Source organism: Molothrus ater, chromosome 5, assembly GCF_012460135.2.
Source record: "Molothrus ater isolate BHLD 08-10-18 breed brown headed cowbird chromosome 5, BPBGC_Mater_1.1, whole genome shotgun sequence".
NCBI lineage: Eukaryota > Metazoa > Chordata > Aves > Passeriformes > Icteridae > Molothrus > Molothrus ater.
Window position 1 is genome coordinate 55,660,049 of NC_050482.2, and position 18,408 is coordinate 55,678,456.

The 18,408-nt window shown below is 37.6% G+C and overlaps 1 protein-coding gene across 2 annotated transcripts in view; it reads left to right on the forward strand.

The window, feature by feature from the left end:
* SHISAL1 (shisa like 1) overlaps window positions 1-18,408 on the forward strand; it is a 74,446-nt gene that overhangs the window by 24,217 nt on the left and 31,821 nt on the right. For both annotated transcript variants that reach the window (XM_036404938.2, XM_036404937.2), the window contains exons 2-3: window positions 11,275-11,373; window positions 17,788-18,001. In XM_036404938.2, the coding sequence (XP_036260831.1) occupies window positions 11,307-11,373; window positions 17,788-18,001 (281 nt within the window). In that variant the 5' untranslated portion in view covers window positions 11,275-11,306. The remainder of the gene's footprint in view (window positions 1-11,274; window positions 11,374-17,787; window positions 18,002-18,408) is intronic.

Below are 18,408 nucleotides of genomic sequence, written 5' to 3' on the forward strand. Positions count from 1 at the left end.
TCTAAGGATTCCACCATTCAATATATTTTGGATGTAGTTTACTGTGCCAAGACGCAAAATGGATTGTCTGGGCTATGTGACTCCATCCATACTGATAAGTATATCACAAAGTGGGCATCAAAGGCCTTATGGTTGGTGAAAAGAAAATGATTGCAGAATGAGCATCTGTGGCAGCTGCCCAAAGGATGAGATTTTTATTAGACAAGAAGTATTGCTACCATAGGCATAACAGTTTGGGAACAGACCTTGAAAATGCCTTGAGATACCAGCATTAAAATAACATTCTGCTCATAAAATTTGCAAGTATGTTGGTCCTCCCTGCCTTGGAGGCTGTAATTCCAGCTTTTTTGTTGTTGTTTTGGGTTTTTTTTAATATGTTTTATGATCAGCTTTCTGTGTCTCCTATTTAAGGGAAATAGCTAAAACTATCTGTGTTATATGGTTATAAAATTGCTGCTTACCAAATGTAACTAATTTCATGTTGCTAAAATACCCTAAAGAATGGGTCATTAGGAGAATGTGAGAAACTGTTCCCTTTATGAGAAAGGGCTTTTTCATGTCAACTTTTATGAGGTAATGCATGTAATGTAGTATTATTGCAGAGGAAAAGCAGTTGTTCAGCTAAAATTTCCAGAAACAAAGCATCTGATTTTTAAAATACTTCTTGTTATTTAAAACTCTATATTCTTATTTTGCATCTTTGCCTAACTTTGAGCTGTTTTTCACTATCTGAATGTGGAGATTAGGTGTGATCCTTCAAAGATACCTACACTTGTTATCAGCAAGGATGGTTTAAAGTGATCTTGGTATCCCTGTATCCTTTCATCACAATCTCTCATTAAGTTGAGGTGTGTATTTAATTATACAGAGGCTTAATTAAAATTTCAGTTCTTTGGGTCAGAGACTTCGTAAGTGCATCTCAAAGATGCAGTGGCTAGCATCTGGTTCCTGTCAGAAAGTTGTATTCTACCTGTGACCACCATATCTCAGTTTTACCAGTCCAGAAGCCATCACTGCACATGACTTGAGAGTTGACCATTACTAAATTGGGTGCAGGAGAATTCCTAAGCCATGCTCTCTTCTGTACATAAACTTAATGAAAATCTTTTAAACATCAAGTGACTTTGTATTCTCATAGGTGAAGTTCTGTTTTCCTACCCTGATTGTTTTCCACATGGCTTTTTAAATCAGTGTTTCCAGTATAAGCATTAGGTCTACAAACTTGATGTACAGTCCTCAAATCTGTTGTGTCCCTCCTTTATGACTGTGAGTGCTCTGAGCATCAGCATCCTTTCTGTAAACTAGAAATTGTGCTGCCCCTCCACTTTTCTTTCTTTTTTTTTCATTTGTTTGGACTCCAAAATATCTGTGAGAAGGAACAGACTGCATGACTGCAGTATTGCTTGCTGGCAAATAGCTTTGCTGGGTTGAATGCTGTACTTTTATCCTTACTTACCAAATATTTGGATTTGAGTGGTTCTCTTGGTCTCTAAGGAAAGTGGGAAATGCATGGCACTTTTCACTTTCAGAAGAACCATTTCAGAAAGTTCTGGCAAACTGTTCTCTGTGTGTTGCTGTAGTTGTGCACCTATTAATGGGAAATGTTTCAGATGGAGGCCACTTTTAGGGATGGGGCTGTTTGTAGCCAAAATGTGGTGTTGATTGTAGTATCTGGAACACCTTGGATTATGTTCTATGTGAGGGATGTAAACCTACCCACTGAGATAAATATTAGACAACTGTGGCTCCCTTCTGCAGCTGATGCTTCTGGTACATTCCATTGTGCTCAGCTGCACTGGGCTCAGTGAGGAGAGGCATATTTGATGCTTGATCCATGGGAGGCCAAGAATCTGAATTTCTGTGGAATTCTGTACAAGCCTTTGGATGCAGTTCCTCTTGCACCCACCTCTGTGCACAGCATAAAATTTGCAGACACCCCAAGCTAGGCATAAAATAAGCAGTTTTAACATCTTGTAAAACAGAGGGTGTGAAACAAAGCTTGGGGCCATGTGATGTCACCACCAGCAGCAGAGCTTTGTTTTTACCTGGTTTTTCAGTTCCAAAAATTGCACGCTTAAAAAAAGAAGAAAAGGATAAATTGTTGAAAGCCACATTTCTGTTGCTCTGCATGCTTTATCTGCTTCTGCTTGGCAACCTCCACACCTGCTGTTCTGACTACTAAAAATTGTTCTTTCTTTTGTCCTGCAGGTATTTCTGCTTAAGAGGAGAGGACAAAGGATTCACTAGCATTTTCCTTGGTTTCTTACCAAGAAAGCTTTTGAAAGCTTTCTTACTTTCAAATTTAGGCTTTTGTTAACAATCCAGTGTTCTTGGGGTTGAAAATTCAGGGGTTTTAATTAGAATAGCTGTGAGCTAGGACGGTTGCAGTCAGATGGTAGTACAGCCATGTACTGCCCTTAAAACCAGCTTTTTAAGTTATTTATGTATGCAGCAGTGAAAAATGGCATTTCTCCTGCAGTGTGAGGCTGGTTGTTCAGTCAGAATGAGGCAAAAGAACAGGTGAAAAGGAAGTTTCTCCCACCTTCTATTGTGCATTTTTTTTCTTTCCTACAGTCCTTGGTTAAGGCTCCCACACAGTTTCCTTTTTCCTGCTTTAGGAACAACCTTCATTTGTGATGTTACTGAGAAACATTTCAGTATGTGAAACATTTGCAGATGTTTTAAGAGGAGAGGCAAATTCTTTTGAACTTGCTGATGCTTGTGGGTCCCTTTCATCTTGATTCTCTGATTTCTCAGTTTACTCCAGTGGATGTTTTTCATCATTTTCTTTAACAACAGGGTTAGGAAGCTTTGACCAAAATGTTTGCAGGAATTCAGAGTTATTGTCTTCTTAAAGGACTAGTATCAGGCTTTAAAAAAAAAAAAAAAAGACCTGCCTTTTGAACATTGAGGTGTTATCCTTAGGAAAGTTGGAATAATGCTGTCAAAATACTTGTAGTTCAGATCCAACTAGTTCAGATAAGCTACATTTTGTGTTGGTATGATTAAATGATCCTCATTAGGGGGAAAAAAGGTGGGGGTTTTTGCATTTCGAAATGTTTAATTGTAAAGGAATGGAGTAATAATTTGTATTTGTAAAAGGAAACATTCTTTTGAAAGCTGATGGAAAGAGAAAAAAGTCTTTATGAGAATTTTGATTTCCTTTGTATTTGCTATGAACAAATTAATGCTTTTCTGAGTTGACTTCAATTTTTGTTTAACTTGCTGCTCCTATTTTTTTACTTTTGAACAAAATAACATTTGAAAATGTCTACAGACCCAGAGTGACAGAAGGTTAGAAACCCATCTGATTAAATACAGATGTTGATAATTAATGTTGAAGAATGTGAGAATTGAATTAAAATTTAGATGTCCCAGACTTTGCACTGGAAGGTTTATTTTTCAGAAGAGGCCATTTTGGAAGGAAAATGTGTCAAAATATGTTCCCAGAGAGACTTAGGTAGTTTTTGCTTTCTGTGTATATACAGCTGAGAGCATATTGGGGAAACCAAAAATGTGCTCACATTTTTCACTAGATAAACTGCTGATATATTACTTTTTTCTCAAATGGATATTAAAAATACACAAGCCAGGTTTACTGCCATTTTTACATGTATACACATGCACAAGTTTTAGAGCTATACTCTAAAGCAGAATGAGGGATTAGATGTGGGAGTTTTATAAAACCTGGCTGTTACAAAACCTCTAATCTTACTATAAAAACTCATTTTATTTCTTAGTAATATCCTTAGAATTACTTGGACAAACTGTTTCACATAAACTAGTAGAAATTGTATTATTAATTTAAAACATGGTAATATTTTAAATTAAAGCACATTTGCTTTGGTTCTGTACTGAAAGTAACTCAAAAAGCCCAAGCAGAAGTTTCGCTAGAGAAGAGCCTTGTATTTCTTTAAAAACTGAAACTTGATTAACAGTAGAGATTAGAGATTTGTAATCATTAAAAAATTTATCCTATCCCTTTCTTAAACTCTCTTAGAATATTATTACACAACTGTGTATACTTCCTTATCATTCCTTCCTCATGATAATTTCAGGGTGAAAATTCAGCTTTCTCAGATTGCTTTGTTTCATGCGTAGTTTGATTGTCTCACCCTGGGAGATTTACAAATTCATTAGCAAAGCACTCAGTTGAGCTCCCAAGATTGTAGATCAGCTGACTCTGTAGTCCAGGTGTACATCTGAAATGAGTTATTTCACTAAAAATAAGGGTTCTGCATGACTACAGCAAACCTTTATCAGCTGCCTATGCTCAGGCTAATAAAATACATGCAAATGAGAAAATCCAAATATTTTATTTCTCAGTGGCTTCAGAGCATTAGGGAAGGTTGCAGCTCTTGGCTGCAGAATGAATCTTGCTTAATGACAAGTGAGAAAATTGCCACTAACTTGTAGCTGAAGTTAGTTATCAGTAAATCATCACAACTGCAGCTGTTATTTTTACAAAGCTGACTGTCTCCAAAAAGTAATTTAGGTATTTTTCCCCAAAATGAGGTCTAATGTATACAGTGTAAGACCAGTTGTAGAACAGACAACAGTCTAAGATTTTCTGACCTTTATCAGAAATAAATCTAGGAAATTAAATATTTATTCTACCACATGCAAGTATGTAATGAATCACTTATTTGCACTACAGCCACATTATGGTATTAGCTTTAATATCTTTACATCTGCTATAGAGACAGTTTAGAATTTGGCTGTGAATAGAGAGTTTGTGCTCTGTTGTGGAACTTTCTCATCACTTAAATTTTGTGATTATAAGGTCTGAATGCACCACTGACTCTCTAAAATTAATACTCTTGTAATAAAGGGACCTTTTAACTTCTGTATCAGACTCTACTGTGGGGAACTCCTAAAACCCCATTCAAACTTGGATGTTTATGATGTGGCTGTGGGGCAGTTCCCAATGACCAACTAAATGTGTTAGTGAAAAGGGGAAAAAGAAAGGTAAAAGGAGAGGAATTAATGGCTTTGACAGATGACACTTGTGGCACGTGTAGGTTTCTTGGCTCCATCCTGTTAATAACAGCTTGAAGTTCACAAGTTGGCCTTCAGGCTGTACTTCAGAGCTTTATTTTTTAGGATTCATGAATGTTGTCTCTTCATAACTGTTTGGAGAACAGCTGTGGGAAATAAGAAACATGGGAGGGTGGAATAAAACACAGCAGTCTATATTTTCAATTTAAAATTCATAAAATAAAGAGAAAGAATTTTGTGGCCTAGGTAGAGTAATATACATTTGCTCACCTTTAGCAGTACTAAAGCTCTGACTGCAAAGGCTTTATCTGCAGCTGGGTAGAGACTCACACGTGCTTAACTTCCAGCATATGTGTAGTGAGATGTTTTTAGGGAAGAGGCACTGAGTAATGTTAGTGCTGCATCACAATCCAGAAGGCTTTCTACCAGCAGCTCCTTTTCATAGGTTGTTTCCAGTAAGGCAACTGTCAATTGAAACCTAGTATCTGTTTGTCATAAACATTTTGTTGAGGTTGCTGCAGTGTGAAACCACATGTTTTCTTAATAATCAGAAATCTTTCATGCCACTTATATTGCATCCTTTGTAATAAGCCTGTAATTTCATTGCAATGGCATTTATGAGCACATACTGGATGCATTTTTAAGCCCTCTTTAATGTAAGAAGTGAACAGAGCCAGCCTAGGAGTTAGGTTTGGATCACAGCCTTTTCTTTTCCTTCTAATTTTAAACAGCTTTCTCAACCACTGTCAGGCTCTGGTCGTGTTACTCATCCCCTTACTGCTGCCACAGTGCACCAGCATTGTCTCTCATGTAGTCCTGATGCATTTTTACCCATGTGGTTTTGTCTGAGTGCAGATGTGCCTCTTTTCATTTCAGAGGGATTTACCTGTGTGCCCTTGCAGTAACTGAGAATTAGCAGAAGCTCCATGGCTCTCTGCACTTTGGTAATGTTGTGTTTTTATTTCTCCTGGAAGAACTGGCAGCTCTTGGGATGTTTGTTAGGACTTTCAGGGCACTAAGAAAATACAAAACCACTGAATACAAAATGATGCTGAAGTTACTTGCACAACCTTGCTATAAAGGATGGTGCAGATCAAAGAGGGGGCATAGAAGGTATAACAAGGATGTTTTTAAAAGAAAGATTGCAAGAGGTGTAAGCTGTTAGCCTAAGAAAAGGCTGAGTGAAGATATGATAGCATTTCTTGTATGTATTAACTAAAAGATTGATGCAAAGAGGTGAAACCAGTGTGTCTGTAGGTAAATAATTTTCCAGCTCCACAAGAGATAGGGCTTAAAGCAAAGCAAAGGGGCTGCAAATTTGGTATAGGGAAACCTTTCTAGGGTAGAGAAACTCTCTAGGGAATTGACTGAGAAGGTTAGAAAACCACTGGTGGTGGGAATCCTGTGAACTTCTGCTAAGAATGGTTTAGATGGTCTTAATCCTATGGCAGGAAAAAGGAATTAAATGATCTCCTGAATTGCCCTATTTTCTGTTCTAGGCAGAGAGAAAGCTTGTGAGGCAGTGCTGATGTGTTTAATAAATTCTCTTGCTCTAGCTCCTTTTGTTCTTACTAATAACCAAAAAAATGCAAAATGTGCATTGTTTTTCAGACATCTCTTCTAAACATAACTTTCCTTCAAAGTCAGGGGAAAATAATTCCTTGATCAGAATCTTCCCTCATGAAATGGTTGTTTCTCTTGGCAGCTTTTCTTTGCAGTGATTCACTGATTCCCTTCAAGAAAAGACAGCTAGATAAAACTATGAGGATAACCAAAGCAGTGTAGGTAGGAACAGAGTGAGAGCTAAAATGTCACAGAAGAGTAAAATCTGGCAGAATGAGCTCATGCATTTCTATAGTCCCCTTGATCATAACATTACAGTACCTTTCCTTTGGGTGGTGCTGTCTTTGGATCGTGCATGGCTGCATTTTCTGCGAGGGAAAACAAGATTCTCGACAGAATCTTTATTCATGAGAAGATAGCAAAAATCATGAGTGAGGACCATTTCTTCTGTTCCAGATTAGATCTGTGTCATGCTTTAACCCCCACCTGCAACTAACTGCCATGCAGCTGCTTGCATAATAATAATAATAATGGTAAAAAATAGTGAGAAAGGGGAACAAGGATAAGATGTGGACAAACAGTGAAAAAATCTCTAAAAATGTGATTCTTCAGACATTTCTTTAGTCTGCTTTCTGGGGCAGCTGCGGAGATACTTGTGATTGCCAGCAGAAGGGAGAAGGTGGTGTGAGGGCATGAATCTTAAAGGAGTAGGAAAAAGATGGGCATCATCCTTACTTCCACAGTGACCACAAATAAGCTTGGAATGGTGCATTAAAAATGAAAACTGATGCATTAGACCACCCTTCTAATTGCTGATTTGCTGATCCAAAAGGAAAACATAATCACACAGCCTCCAGACCCTCAAATTCTACTCAAAAAACAAAACAAAGAGACTACAACTAAATCTTCCTTTCCTCCATCCTTCAGATGTAATGCTCTTGCTTTAAAATGCCATCAGTCTTGAATTAATAACAATAATAAATAATAATTTTTTTATCTAGACCACTGCTAATTACCATGTTTGTGCCCTCCCTATTCTGTGGCCTGACATCAGGAAATACTGTGTATGACTTAAGCTCTTCCTTATAGCACATCGCCTGTTGTCCTGCACATCTCTTCCAGTGGCTGAGTGGATCTCTAATACCTCAGAGATGTCATTCAGCAGATGTGGTACTGCTGAAATACGATGGCTTTAGCCGGACAGCAGCATGTAAGAAATTCAAAATAGTCAAGGAATTAATAGTTACTTGTATTTCTGTCCTCCAAAAGTGGTCTTGTTCTGTGTAGTGATCACTGAAGCGATAAAATTATTGCTTATTAAGTTATAAAATTGGAGCATTTCACTACCACCACAAAAATATACCTAGATGTATGTATTCACTGACACAGATTCTGTCACTCTGCTGGCTCTTGATAGGCATCTCTATCTAGTCCCCCACTCTGATCCTCCCAGCCGATACTCTATAAAATACAACCATTGCATGAGTTGGATTAAAATGCCAATTTCATTGTTGCCCATTCTGTTGGATATAATTGAATAAATTTTCCCTCCCTGAAAAGCTTTTAGATTTATACCTGCAGTGCTGTTTAAAAAATTAGCAGTGAGGCTGTACTCACTTACTAACAGGATTGTAGTTTCCAAGAAATGCATCTAATTTCCAGACTGAGTTATTGTTCCACAACTGATAAGAAGCCTGTTTTCATCATTCTTACTGCCTGCTCAAGTTGCATGATATTTTACAGGTGTCTTCTACATTATAACTATCTTTAAGCTACTTTAGTCAAGAGCCCTGAGAGAAATAATATTAACTTTGCCAAAATCACATAGTGATCATGTTACTTATATTTATCTCCCTAATTAATTGTTAATTGGAATGCATTTTAGCCATGCCGTTAATTTTGTCTGGATCGACATCACACTCACAAGCTTTTGGTTACCTAAATTATCTCATTTACTTCTAAAAATCTTTTTACATTTCTACAGGTCCTCTGAAACTTGCAATTGTTTTCAAACAAACTGAAAAAATTATATATGTGTCCCCCAGCCAGCTCTGCTGAAATAACTAGGTACAAATTACATAGAAATGCAAATATCAAATTGCAAACCTTAGTATCAACTCATTAATGTCACCCTGAATTATTCTTGATATGGAAATATTTAATAGGCTCAGCTATACCAAACATCTTTGTCATCCCAGACACACAACAGGAGTGCTTATTGATCTCTTTTTAATTAACTGTTAAGAAGGCCAAGATTTCCCTTATTAATGGATCACTACCAGCATTCCTGCTGCTTTGGTTTACTCAGGAAAATATCAAATTTCTTTTATTCCTATCAATACTGGCAATAGTTTGTTCTTTGTAGCTGTTTTTCATGATTAAACGCCTACATTCTCAACCTCTGGCTTGTATTCATTATTATTCTATTTTTAAAAACAATTCCAACTTTAAGTCTGCTTAGTTTTCTAATTAATATGATATTCCCTCTGGAAAAGAAGGGAGGCATTTTTTAGTATTCATGAGAAATACTCTTACTTAACATTCCTAGTTTATTGCACTTTTATTTTCTTTTTACAGTGTTAAAGCTTCAAATTGTTTTCCTCTGGAGGAACTGGCTTATTTTAAAGCTAGAAATACAGTGGTTTGGGTGTTAATCATGCTTGCAGCAAACAGTGTAAACTGGTGTGATTTCTTGTACAGAAGTGTAGATATATTATACATAAAATATATAGTTATACACAGATAATGGTAGTAATATTTAGTAAGTAGTGATATTTATATATAGTTTTTACTTAATAATCAGATCTTCTTGAGGTATAAATTGTGTTGTTTTATTTTTCTGTATTATCTACTATGTATAATTTGGTCCCTGAGTAAAGACAACCCTATGAATGGGTTTCTCTGTATTTCAGGTAGAATTGATTTAAACTGTTTTCCTTAATAAGCCTTTGATATGTACTGCTGGGTTTTTGATTCTGTTTATTGTATGTAGATGTTTAGATTGGGTAGGGTTTATTTGGTTGGTAGAGTCATGGGTGTTAATTAATTAGGCGGTTTCTGTTAGATGTTGTTTCTAATTTTTGAAATGTTTTTTACTTAATGTTTTTAAGGTGGTTTTTAATAGTCTAATGTACTTCTTTATTTTGTTTGTAGTTGGTGTGTGATAGGGGATATAGTATACTTATTTAATGTCATGTTCCCTAGCCCAGGTGTTGATAAGGTTGTTTTTGAAATGAGTTCTGTTGTTTGATTTAATCTTTTTAGGGGTATTATGTTTCTAAAGGACTTGTGTTTCAAGGCCTACAATGGTGTTTCTGCCCAATTTTGAACTGAAACCACCACAAGAAGTTAGGCCGATTTTTAGATTCATGATCCATATGCTAAGATAGCTCTTGGTGAATCTGCTTGTGCCACACACAGCATTTTGTGTTAGTGAGGAATCTTTTGCCTCTCAACACTTCGTAGGTAGCACAATGTTTCCCCTCTGGTGCCCACATCTGTTACTCAGAATTCAGTTGCTCGTGGTGTGTTAATTTTCACCCCCTCCCCCTTTTGTTACGTGCAGGTGCAATTGTTTTGAGATTTTCATTTGATTCAGTAGGTTGGAGCAGACACCAACTAGTAAACCATGTAGTATTTATAGGATACAGCATATTCACATACAGCTTATTTTATAGGCATTTGGCAAAATGTGTCTCTTGAGGTGTTGGGAGCAGTGTAGTTTTTACAGAAATTGCAATTCCCTTTCTTTTTTCCCCAATCTGCTCCAGTGTAAACACCTGAGAACAATTTTAGCAGCACAGGAGTTGGATTCCCTACACCAGGTTGCTGCAGCACCCCCTGGGCCATCCTGTCTGTGGCCCCAGTGCACACAGGGTTCATGCACAAAGGCAGAATTGACCTCTGCTGTTGTGCCCTGATGCCAGTGTGAGTCCAGGATGCTGGAAACGTCTGAGACCCAGAGTTAGTTGGATTTATCAGTGATGGCAATGACAGGTGCCACCAGTCCTCTTGGTGGTGACACCCGGGACAGTCCCTGCTGCAGCTGCTGTTGTTGAATCAAGGTGAAGAGAGGAGGAGTTTGGACTCACCCTGTCTGGGAAACACCAAGGAGGGCTGCCAGTCAGATCAAACTGCATCACTTCTCACTCCCCGTCCTAGGAAAACAATAAATAATAATCCCAGGAAAGGCTCTGATGCTAATGAAAAGACATTTTTTGAAATGTTTCCAACCATCTCAGTTGCTGACCCACTTTCTGAGCGACTGCACCCTCTAATGGGGTAAAACAGATTGACTTTCAAAGCAGTCAGCTTATTTTTCTATTGTTTATTCCTTTCTGGCCCTTACACATATAGCAACAACAACAGCATGTTCTTGTGACAGTAAAACAGAGTTCTGCTGGATGTAAATTACAGGGGACATATGAATATTCAGTAAAAACTTCATATGATTCATCTCTACTCTGGGTTAATGAAAAGTATGTAAACAGCTGTATATCTCCATGGTGAAATGAGAAAGGAATTTTAATCATAGAAAGGAGAATTTATTTCCCTTTAAAAAAGTGAAAAAAAATTCCAGAAAAAGATTGATTTTTTTTTCCCTACTGTGCGAAGCCATGTCATTTCACCAAAGCTTTGTGGGGAAGTGAACATTTGAACAATGAAAGGAGATGAAACAGACATTTAATCATGATGTTGCATCTTCTCCAACAGATAATTCTCTAATGGACCAATGAAAGCCAACGATGACAAGTTGTGGTCAACAGTCCTTGAATGTGCTGATGGTTCTGCTTTCATTACTCTTGTCAGCAGGTAACTTATAATTTATCTTTTACCGATGTGTGCCACAGCAAAAAAATAATTGCAATTTAATACAGGGTTTCTACAAAATAAACAAGACTAAATAATTGTTAATTGTCTAATAAATCAGTCATAGAATCATAGAATGGTTAGGGCTGGAAGGGACCCTCAGTATCATCTAGGTCCAACATAAATGAAGCCTCTTGGTATTTAAGAACTGGAAACTGGAATTTGAAATGGAATTGAAAATTCACTGTAAGAACAAAGCAGACTGAAAAGTTGAAATAGTAGCTTTATTTCTTTGGATATGCTACTTTTTCAGCTCACCTAAAAGAAAAGAATAATTTCTAAACCACCATAAAACACATCCATTTTGCTAAATAACCATCCACTGGAAGCAGAGCAAGTCAGGTTCCAGGTGTGTGTTTTTCTGTGTGCACACCAGAGAATGTGAAGTACCTGAAGGATTGAACTTGGAATCTGTGTAATTTTCCTGAATCTGAAGAATTGACTGGACCAGAGATGTTTCTCCTGATGCTTGGTAGTTCTGCTCTAGATGTTTGCAATTAGCACACAGGTTTGTGTAGAAATGTACTGTTAGACTGAGAATTAGTGGAGTGCTCTGATTATTGTTTGTATTTGTTCATCAGAAGTCATTCATGGCATTAGGGTATTTTTGTAATTGTGAGTGAATATTTAAAATAAAATTTTCAAAGGTTGTCAGTCCAAATAGATTTGCCCTTACATGTTTTTAGTTCAGTATCTTTTGTCCTCCACTCTTGAGGCAGTATTTTATACAAAAAGATGTTTTTCAATCACTGCTTCTTATTCTCTTGTAGTACATCCCCAACCACCAGAGTTAAAATTTTACCAGGCACCATGTTTCCTAAACTATCCTTGTGCTCCAGTCAAAATTGTTACTACTGAGTCTGTGTCTTTAACATTCATAAAATATTAATACTCATATCCTCACCAGTCAGTTCAGGCATGTGTTTTGTTGCCCACAGTCTCCTTGCTCGTTTGCAGTGTTCAAGTTGATTCTTGCTAATGATAGTTTATTATTTAGCTCTGACACAGCCTGTTTTGCTAACAATGTTAGAATATTATCAATTAGAGCACTCCTCTGCTCATCTTAAATCATTGTTTTCCTTTAGAGCCCTTCCCCTGGAATCCCCATGTATGGAACTTCCTAAGTGTGGAACTGTCCTCCTCCTCCGATGGACTGGGATCAGGCACAGGGCCTGGAGCTGCTTCTTTGTCTTCCTCTAGCCTAAAGAAATTTCAAAAATCTACCTCCCTGGTGTAGCAATGAACTTGGTTATCGAGAAGTCTTCAATGAAGTGATCCAACAGGGATCAAACATCACAAAACTGTTCCAGCTGCTCCAGGCTCTTCTGTCAATTTTTAATACATATGAAAATGTACACCTTTGCCACTCTTTATAGGGGACTTCTGCTAGAGCTGTCCTGAGATCCCACTCCTCCCACCCATTTCCTCAAGTTGATACAAATTCCTGTGTTGGAGTTGAGTGGGACACTGTGATTGCACTGTGCAATGCACTATGCAAATACCTGTATTCAGCCGCTGGTGTATTCCCTCAAACCCTTGTTCCCTCAAACCCAGACTTGTTTTTTTTCCCCTCTCTTAGAATTACTGCCTGTGAAGTGCAATGTTTTTATTTGAAACCAATTACACACAGCTTTTACTTCTTACATAATTTGTCTATTATCCTTGATAACTATTGGCTTTGTAATTGTGTTTCTTATAATTTTGTTGCTTCTTGGATTATTGGTGTTTTATTATCTCATGTCCTATATTAGCATGTAGTGTCCAGGCCTAATTTGAAATCATCACAAGTCTTTTGTGACAGCCAAACTGCTCCTGCCTTGTGGAATTTTGCCACTGTGATCTGCAGGAAGGGGTTTAGGTCATTGGTAACTCACAACACATTTTACAGGGGGAAATTTATTATTATTTTTCAGCCAGCCAGTGTAATTTTTTTTGTCCAAGACAGATCAGTTTCCATAAAGGAAAACTACTGGTTTTATGCAGTGAATGATAGGGGGTGTGGGGGAGAAAGAATACTACTCTCACTGGAGTATAAACCTCATTTTTAACCTGAGCTGAAATGAAAATCTAATGGCAAGATTCCCTTTGAGTGCCATAGATTTACAGACTTCCATCTGTAAGATATTGCTTCACTTCCAGGTCTTTGGTATACTAAGATTAACAATCTCAGTAATCAGTTTCTGGGTTGAGAACACTGAAACTTGAGTTACTGTATTTCAGTGCCAGCAAGATCACAGTGATGTTTCAGGGGTGATGAACACTCACTGGTTTTACTGGGCACACAAGGAATGCATAATAAGGGGAGGAGCACCATGAAGTCATGCTGGAAGGATGACTTTCTGACCACTAACTCTTAGATTGGCTTTGCAAATCTAAACCTTTTCATTTAAAGGATGGAAACACATTTATAAAATCAGTGCTGACAGCAAGACTTATATTAACAAGCAAAAATCATCAGATTATTTGCACATTACAGATTTTTTCTTTGAAGTAGGAAATGAACATCCACACAGCAAGTTAACATGTGTTAAATATATACATATGAATATTTCTATGGTTCCATATGGAAAGCTGATAAACACCAGCCATCGAAAGACTCTTGGGGCTTTAAAAATTTAGATCTGAATTAAAAATATACATTAGGCAGATCTCTAGCTGTGACTAGATAGAGAAGTAACAGTTTGACATTTGCTGGCTGCGTATTTTTTAAGGTAAAGTAGGTAAGTCTTGTGATGATGAAGCATGACAGACTATCCTCTTGAAATCAGTTGGAAGAGAGAGAGAAGCATCTGTGGCAACTGTTTTCAAAAATAGCCTGAGAATTTGCACTCACAACTCCAGACACAGCCGCATCTTTGCAACAGACAATTTAAGGCCTTTATATGTACAATGCCTTTATCTGAAGTATTTCTATAGAAATAAGGTCCTTTAAACCTGAGGATTTAAGTGAAGTTATTTTCAGAAAAAAAAACCAAACAAACAAAAAACTTGGAAGAAAATAAATCCCACTTTGTTTATTGTCTCTCTTTCTTTATTGTATCCACAGAGAAGAATAGACAGCAACTGAAATTACACAAATTATAATAAATTGAGGAAGTGTTTTCTCTGTGTGCTAGGTCTGGCTGGGGTGGGGTCAAGGCTGTGTTTTAGGCTGGTGACCAAAGCAGTGCTGGTATCACAGAGCTGTGGCCAGTGACAGGCTGGCGCTGCTGACCTAGACTGACCAAGGTGGTTTCTATTCCATGGGATGGATGCTCAACAATGAAATTGGGGTGGGAGTTTACTGAAAAATTGCTCAGAGACTGGCTGGACATCAGTCTGCTGGTAGTAAGTGATTGCTTTGTTTTTTGTTGTTGATAGCGTTGTGGGGTTTTCTCTTATTTGTTATACAGTATTTATCTCAACCCATGAATTTTCTCTTTGCTTCCTGATTCCCTGGCCCATCCCACTGGGAGGGGGAAGTGAGCAAGCCACTGTGTGGTGCTCAGCTGCCCAGCAGGGGTAACCCACACCACACTGACTGCCCAGCTCAGAATGGCATTCAGTCATCACATCATGCCTTTATTTAATCACTGACACATTTTGCTATTTTAAGGATTTGCTTAGGACTGTTTCTTTGCAGACATCCCTCCTCTTAGGACCTGATGTTGTCTTATTTCTCTCTTCCTTCTATAATCATACTTTCCTCGGTTTTCATTCTCAGAGAAGTTTGAGGATTCTTGTCTTTTTAAAATGTGCAAAGGAGCCATGTAGGGATCAGGGGACACTTCCAGATGTGCAGTTAAACCAAACTCTTGGCAGTGACGAGCAGGTTGAACCCCTGAGTGGTAGGGACGAGACCAGAGGCCATGGGCACAAACTGACCCAGAGGCTCCCTCCAAATGTCAAGAAATGCTTTTTCTCTGTGAGGGAGACTGAGCAATGCCACAAGTTGCTTGTGGAGGATGTGGAGTCTCTATCCTTGGCAATACTCAAAAGCCATTTGGACATGGTTCTGTGTACCAGGTGGCCCTGCCTGAGCAGTGGATTTGCATGAGATGACCTCCAGAGGTCCCTTCCAGCTGCAAACATTGAGGTTTTTCACAACATTATCCTGGCACACTTTTATTTCTGCTATGTTAATTAAGGAGGGGTGTGCAGCAAAGTACTTGTTCAAACAAACTCATTCCCATGCAATTACATGCTGTGTGGATTTTGTGACAGAATTTGAACATGCAGATTTGTTACAAGAGTTTCAGAGGTATTGAAAACCTAAGTCTAAAGAAAGTTTCTTTACTGATGATAGCATCCTCACATTTGGAACACATATTTTTTTCCGAGGTAGAGCAAGAACAGGTAGATAATTAGTTTTCTCAATATCTGTATTCGTTTAGAAATTACTTTCTTCCAGCACTTTCAGTTCCTGGCTGAATTAATCTCCAAAAATGATTTCATCTTTCATGCAAGTAATGATGCCAGGTATATGTGTGCATACATAAATCTTTGGAGTGAGCTTTCTTGACTCAGACTGCAGTACAAGATTACCTTGTCATCAGCCTAGTACTCTGGTTTTTGTTCTAGGCTCCCCCTCTCTACACATAAATAAAGTGATCTCCACTGTCACAATCCCTAAAATTTGTCTTAAAATTAATATATTTTATAAAATTGACAAACAAAAGCATTAGGAATAGGCTATATTTTTTTTTAGGCAAAGTAGAAAAAAATGAGGATCAGACAGGCAAGGTGCACAGATGCAATTTCAGATCAAGAGGGGCTCTGTGCAGAGGGGTAGTGCCATTCAGCTAAATCCATGCAAATCATTATGTGTAACCTCTTGTACTGGTGAACTGATAGAAAACTCATGCACCAAATTACAAGAGTTAATTCAGTCAGTCCAAAGTGAATAGATCATTTATTAATTGGTGTAACATTATGAACTGCAGCTGCCCACATCATTGCTGAGCCTCAGTTCTCCAAAGAACAAACATTTCACTGCTGAGAGGATTCAGACTCAGCTTCCACGTTTCACATTCCTTAGAGCTTAAGTCCTTTGGGATGTCTGCATACATGTACTCTTAAATGATCTTGTAAGGCCTACCATAACACAAACTGTGAATGTGGAAACAAACATTGACTCCTAAAAGTCACATTCTCTGAAAAAATTCCTTTGCCCAGGATTTTTCTCCTGGGAAGATAAGACACCTCTGAGAAAAGGAAAGCAATTCTTATCTCATTTGCTTCTCCTGTGTTGTGCTCATGTGGAATGTGCTTGGGGATTGTTTACCCACAGGTGATTTTTTCATTGGATTCTGGTGTGAGTTGTTTTGACACATTGGCTAATCAGGGCCAAGCTGTGTTGAGACTCTGGAAAGAATCACTAGTTTTCATTATTATCTTTTTAGCATTGGGTAAGTATCCATTCTGTATTCTTTAGTATAGTATAGTATTCTTTAATATAATATAGTATCATAAAGTAATAAATTAGCCTTCTGAGAACATAGATTCAGATTTATCATCCCTGCCTTTGTTGGGGCATTCCCTGCAAATACAATATAAAAGTCTTTCAGGAAGCTGCATATGTTTGCTTACAACCATTTTGGAAGGGATTTCTACCCTGTCCCTCTGCACAACTGAAAAACTCAGAAACTCAGGGAAACCAAGATGAGAAAAGGGTATCAGTGGACAGCTTCTTTTTTTACCCCAGTAAAAGTGATGGTGAAATCAGTGTGATACAGGACTGCAAAAAAGAAAAATATTCTCAGAGCTGTAATAAACACTTTACATGAGAACTTGTTAAAGAAGAAATGTAAGAACTCCCAGGAACACCTGGATTTTATTAGTTCTGTCTGTTTGCAAATTCAAAGTTGCTCATATTTGTTATACTGTTTGTAATGACTGTTTCTGATAGACTTTTCCTTATCAAAGACTGACCTTTAGAGAAGAAGAAAAGAAATCAGCAACAGTAAACCAAGTGCCATCAAACTTTCATTGCAGTTTCTACACAGATGTTTTGTTTTTATTAAGTCGTCCCAGGAGTATCAAGCATGAACATTGTTGTGCGTTATGGATATCACTATAACTAGAACAGTAGTATGAAAAAATTTCCCTAAATACTTTTGTGCCTCTTAACATAGAGGGTATTACTCCCTTCCCTTAAAACAAACAATGATAATCAAACATAGAAAGAACAAAACTCAAAATACAACAGAAGTCTGAACATGGTTACCTTTCAGTACTAAATGTTAAAACATTGAAAGTTCTGTATTACTGATGTTTTTCAGAAATCAAGCAACAGTTGTTTAGCCTTGAAAAATGAGAGTTGATAAGATGGAGATAACAGAAGTGACTGACAAAGCCAATGTTGTTTTTGTTTTCCAGTGTTGTCCGCACATTTTCGGGTCTGCGAGCCGTACACGGACTACAAAGGTCGCTACCACTTTGGTTTTCACTGCCCCCGTCTTTCTGACAATAAATCTTACATCTTTTGCTGTCACCATAACAACACAGTGTTTAAATATTGCTGCAATGAGACAGAATTTCAGACTGTTATGCAGATGAACTTAACAGGGAATGCAGATGGATATATGCATAAGTAAGTAAATGAGTTCTAAAGTACTCCTCACCAAACTGTTCCTGGTCTAATAACAGAGTCTGAGGTGCACTTAATGATGGAAGCAATTAGAATAATTGCATATACAGAAAACCATTACTGAAAGGTTTTTTGTTGTTGCAGAGCTCCTAAAAGAAAGAATATTTCAGCTTTGCTTTCTTTGCTTTGACATGGGCTATAAACATTGCAAGGAGAGTAAAAGTTCCATATAAATGTGACAAATAAAAAGTTACATATAAAAGTTTGAAAAGTCTTTTCCCTGACCCTAATTTGATCCAAACTATGTTTAAATGTGCATCGGTAAAAATAAACCCCAAAGCTGTTTATAGGTGAGAGGGGAAGTGAGCTGACATTTTCCATATCAACCCAAATGCCCTTTTTGGAATCCC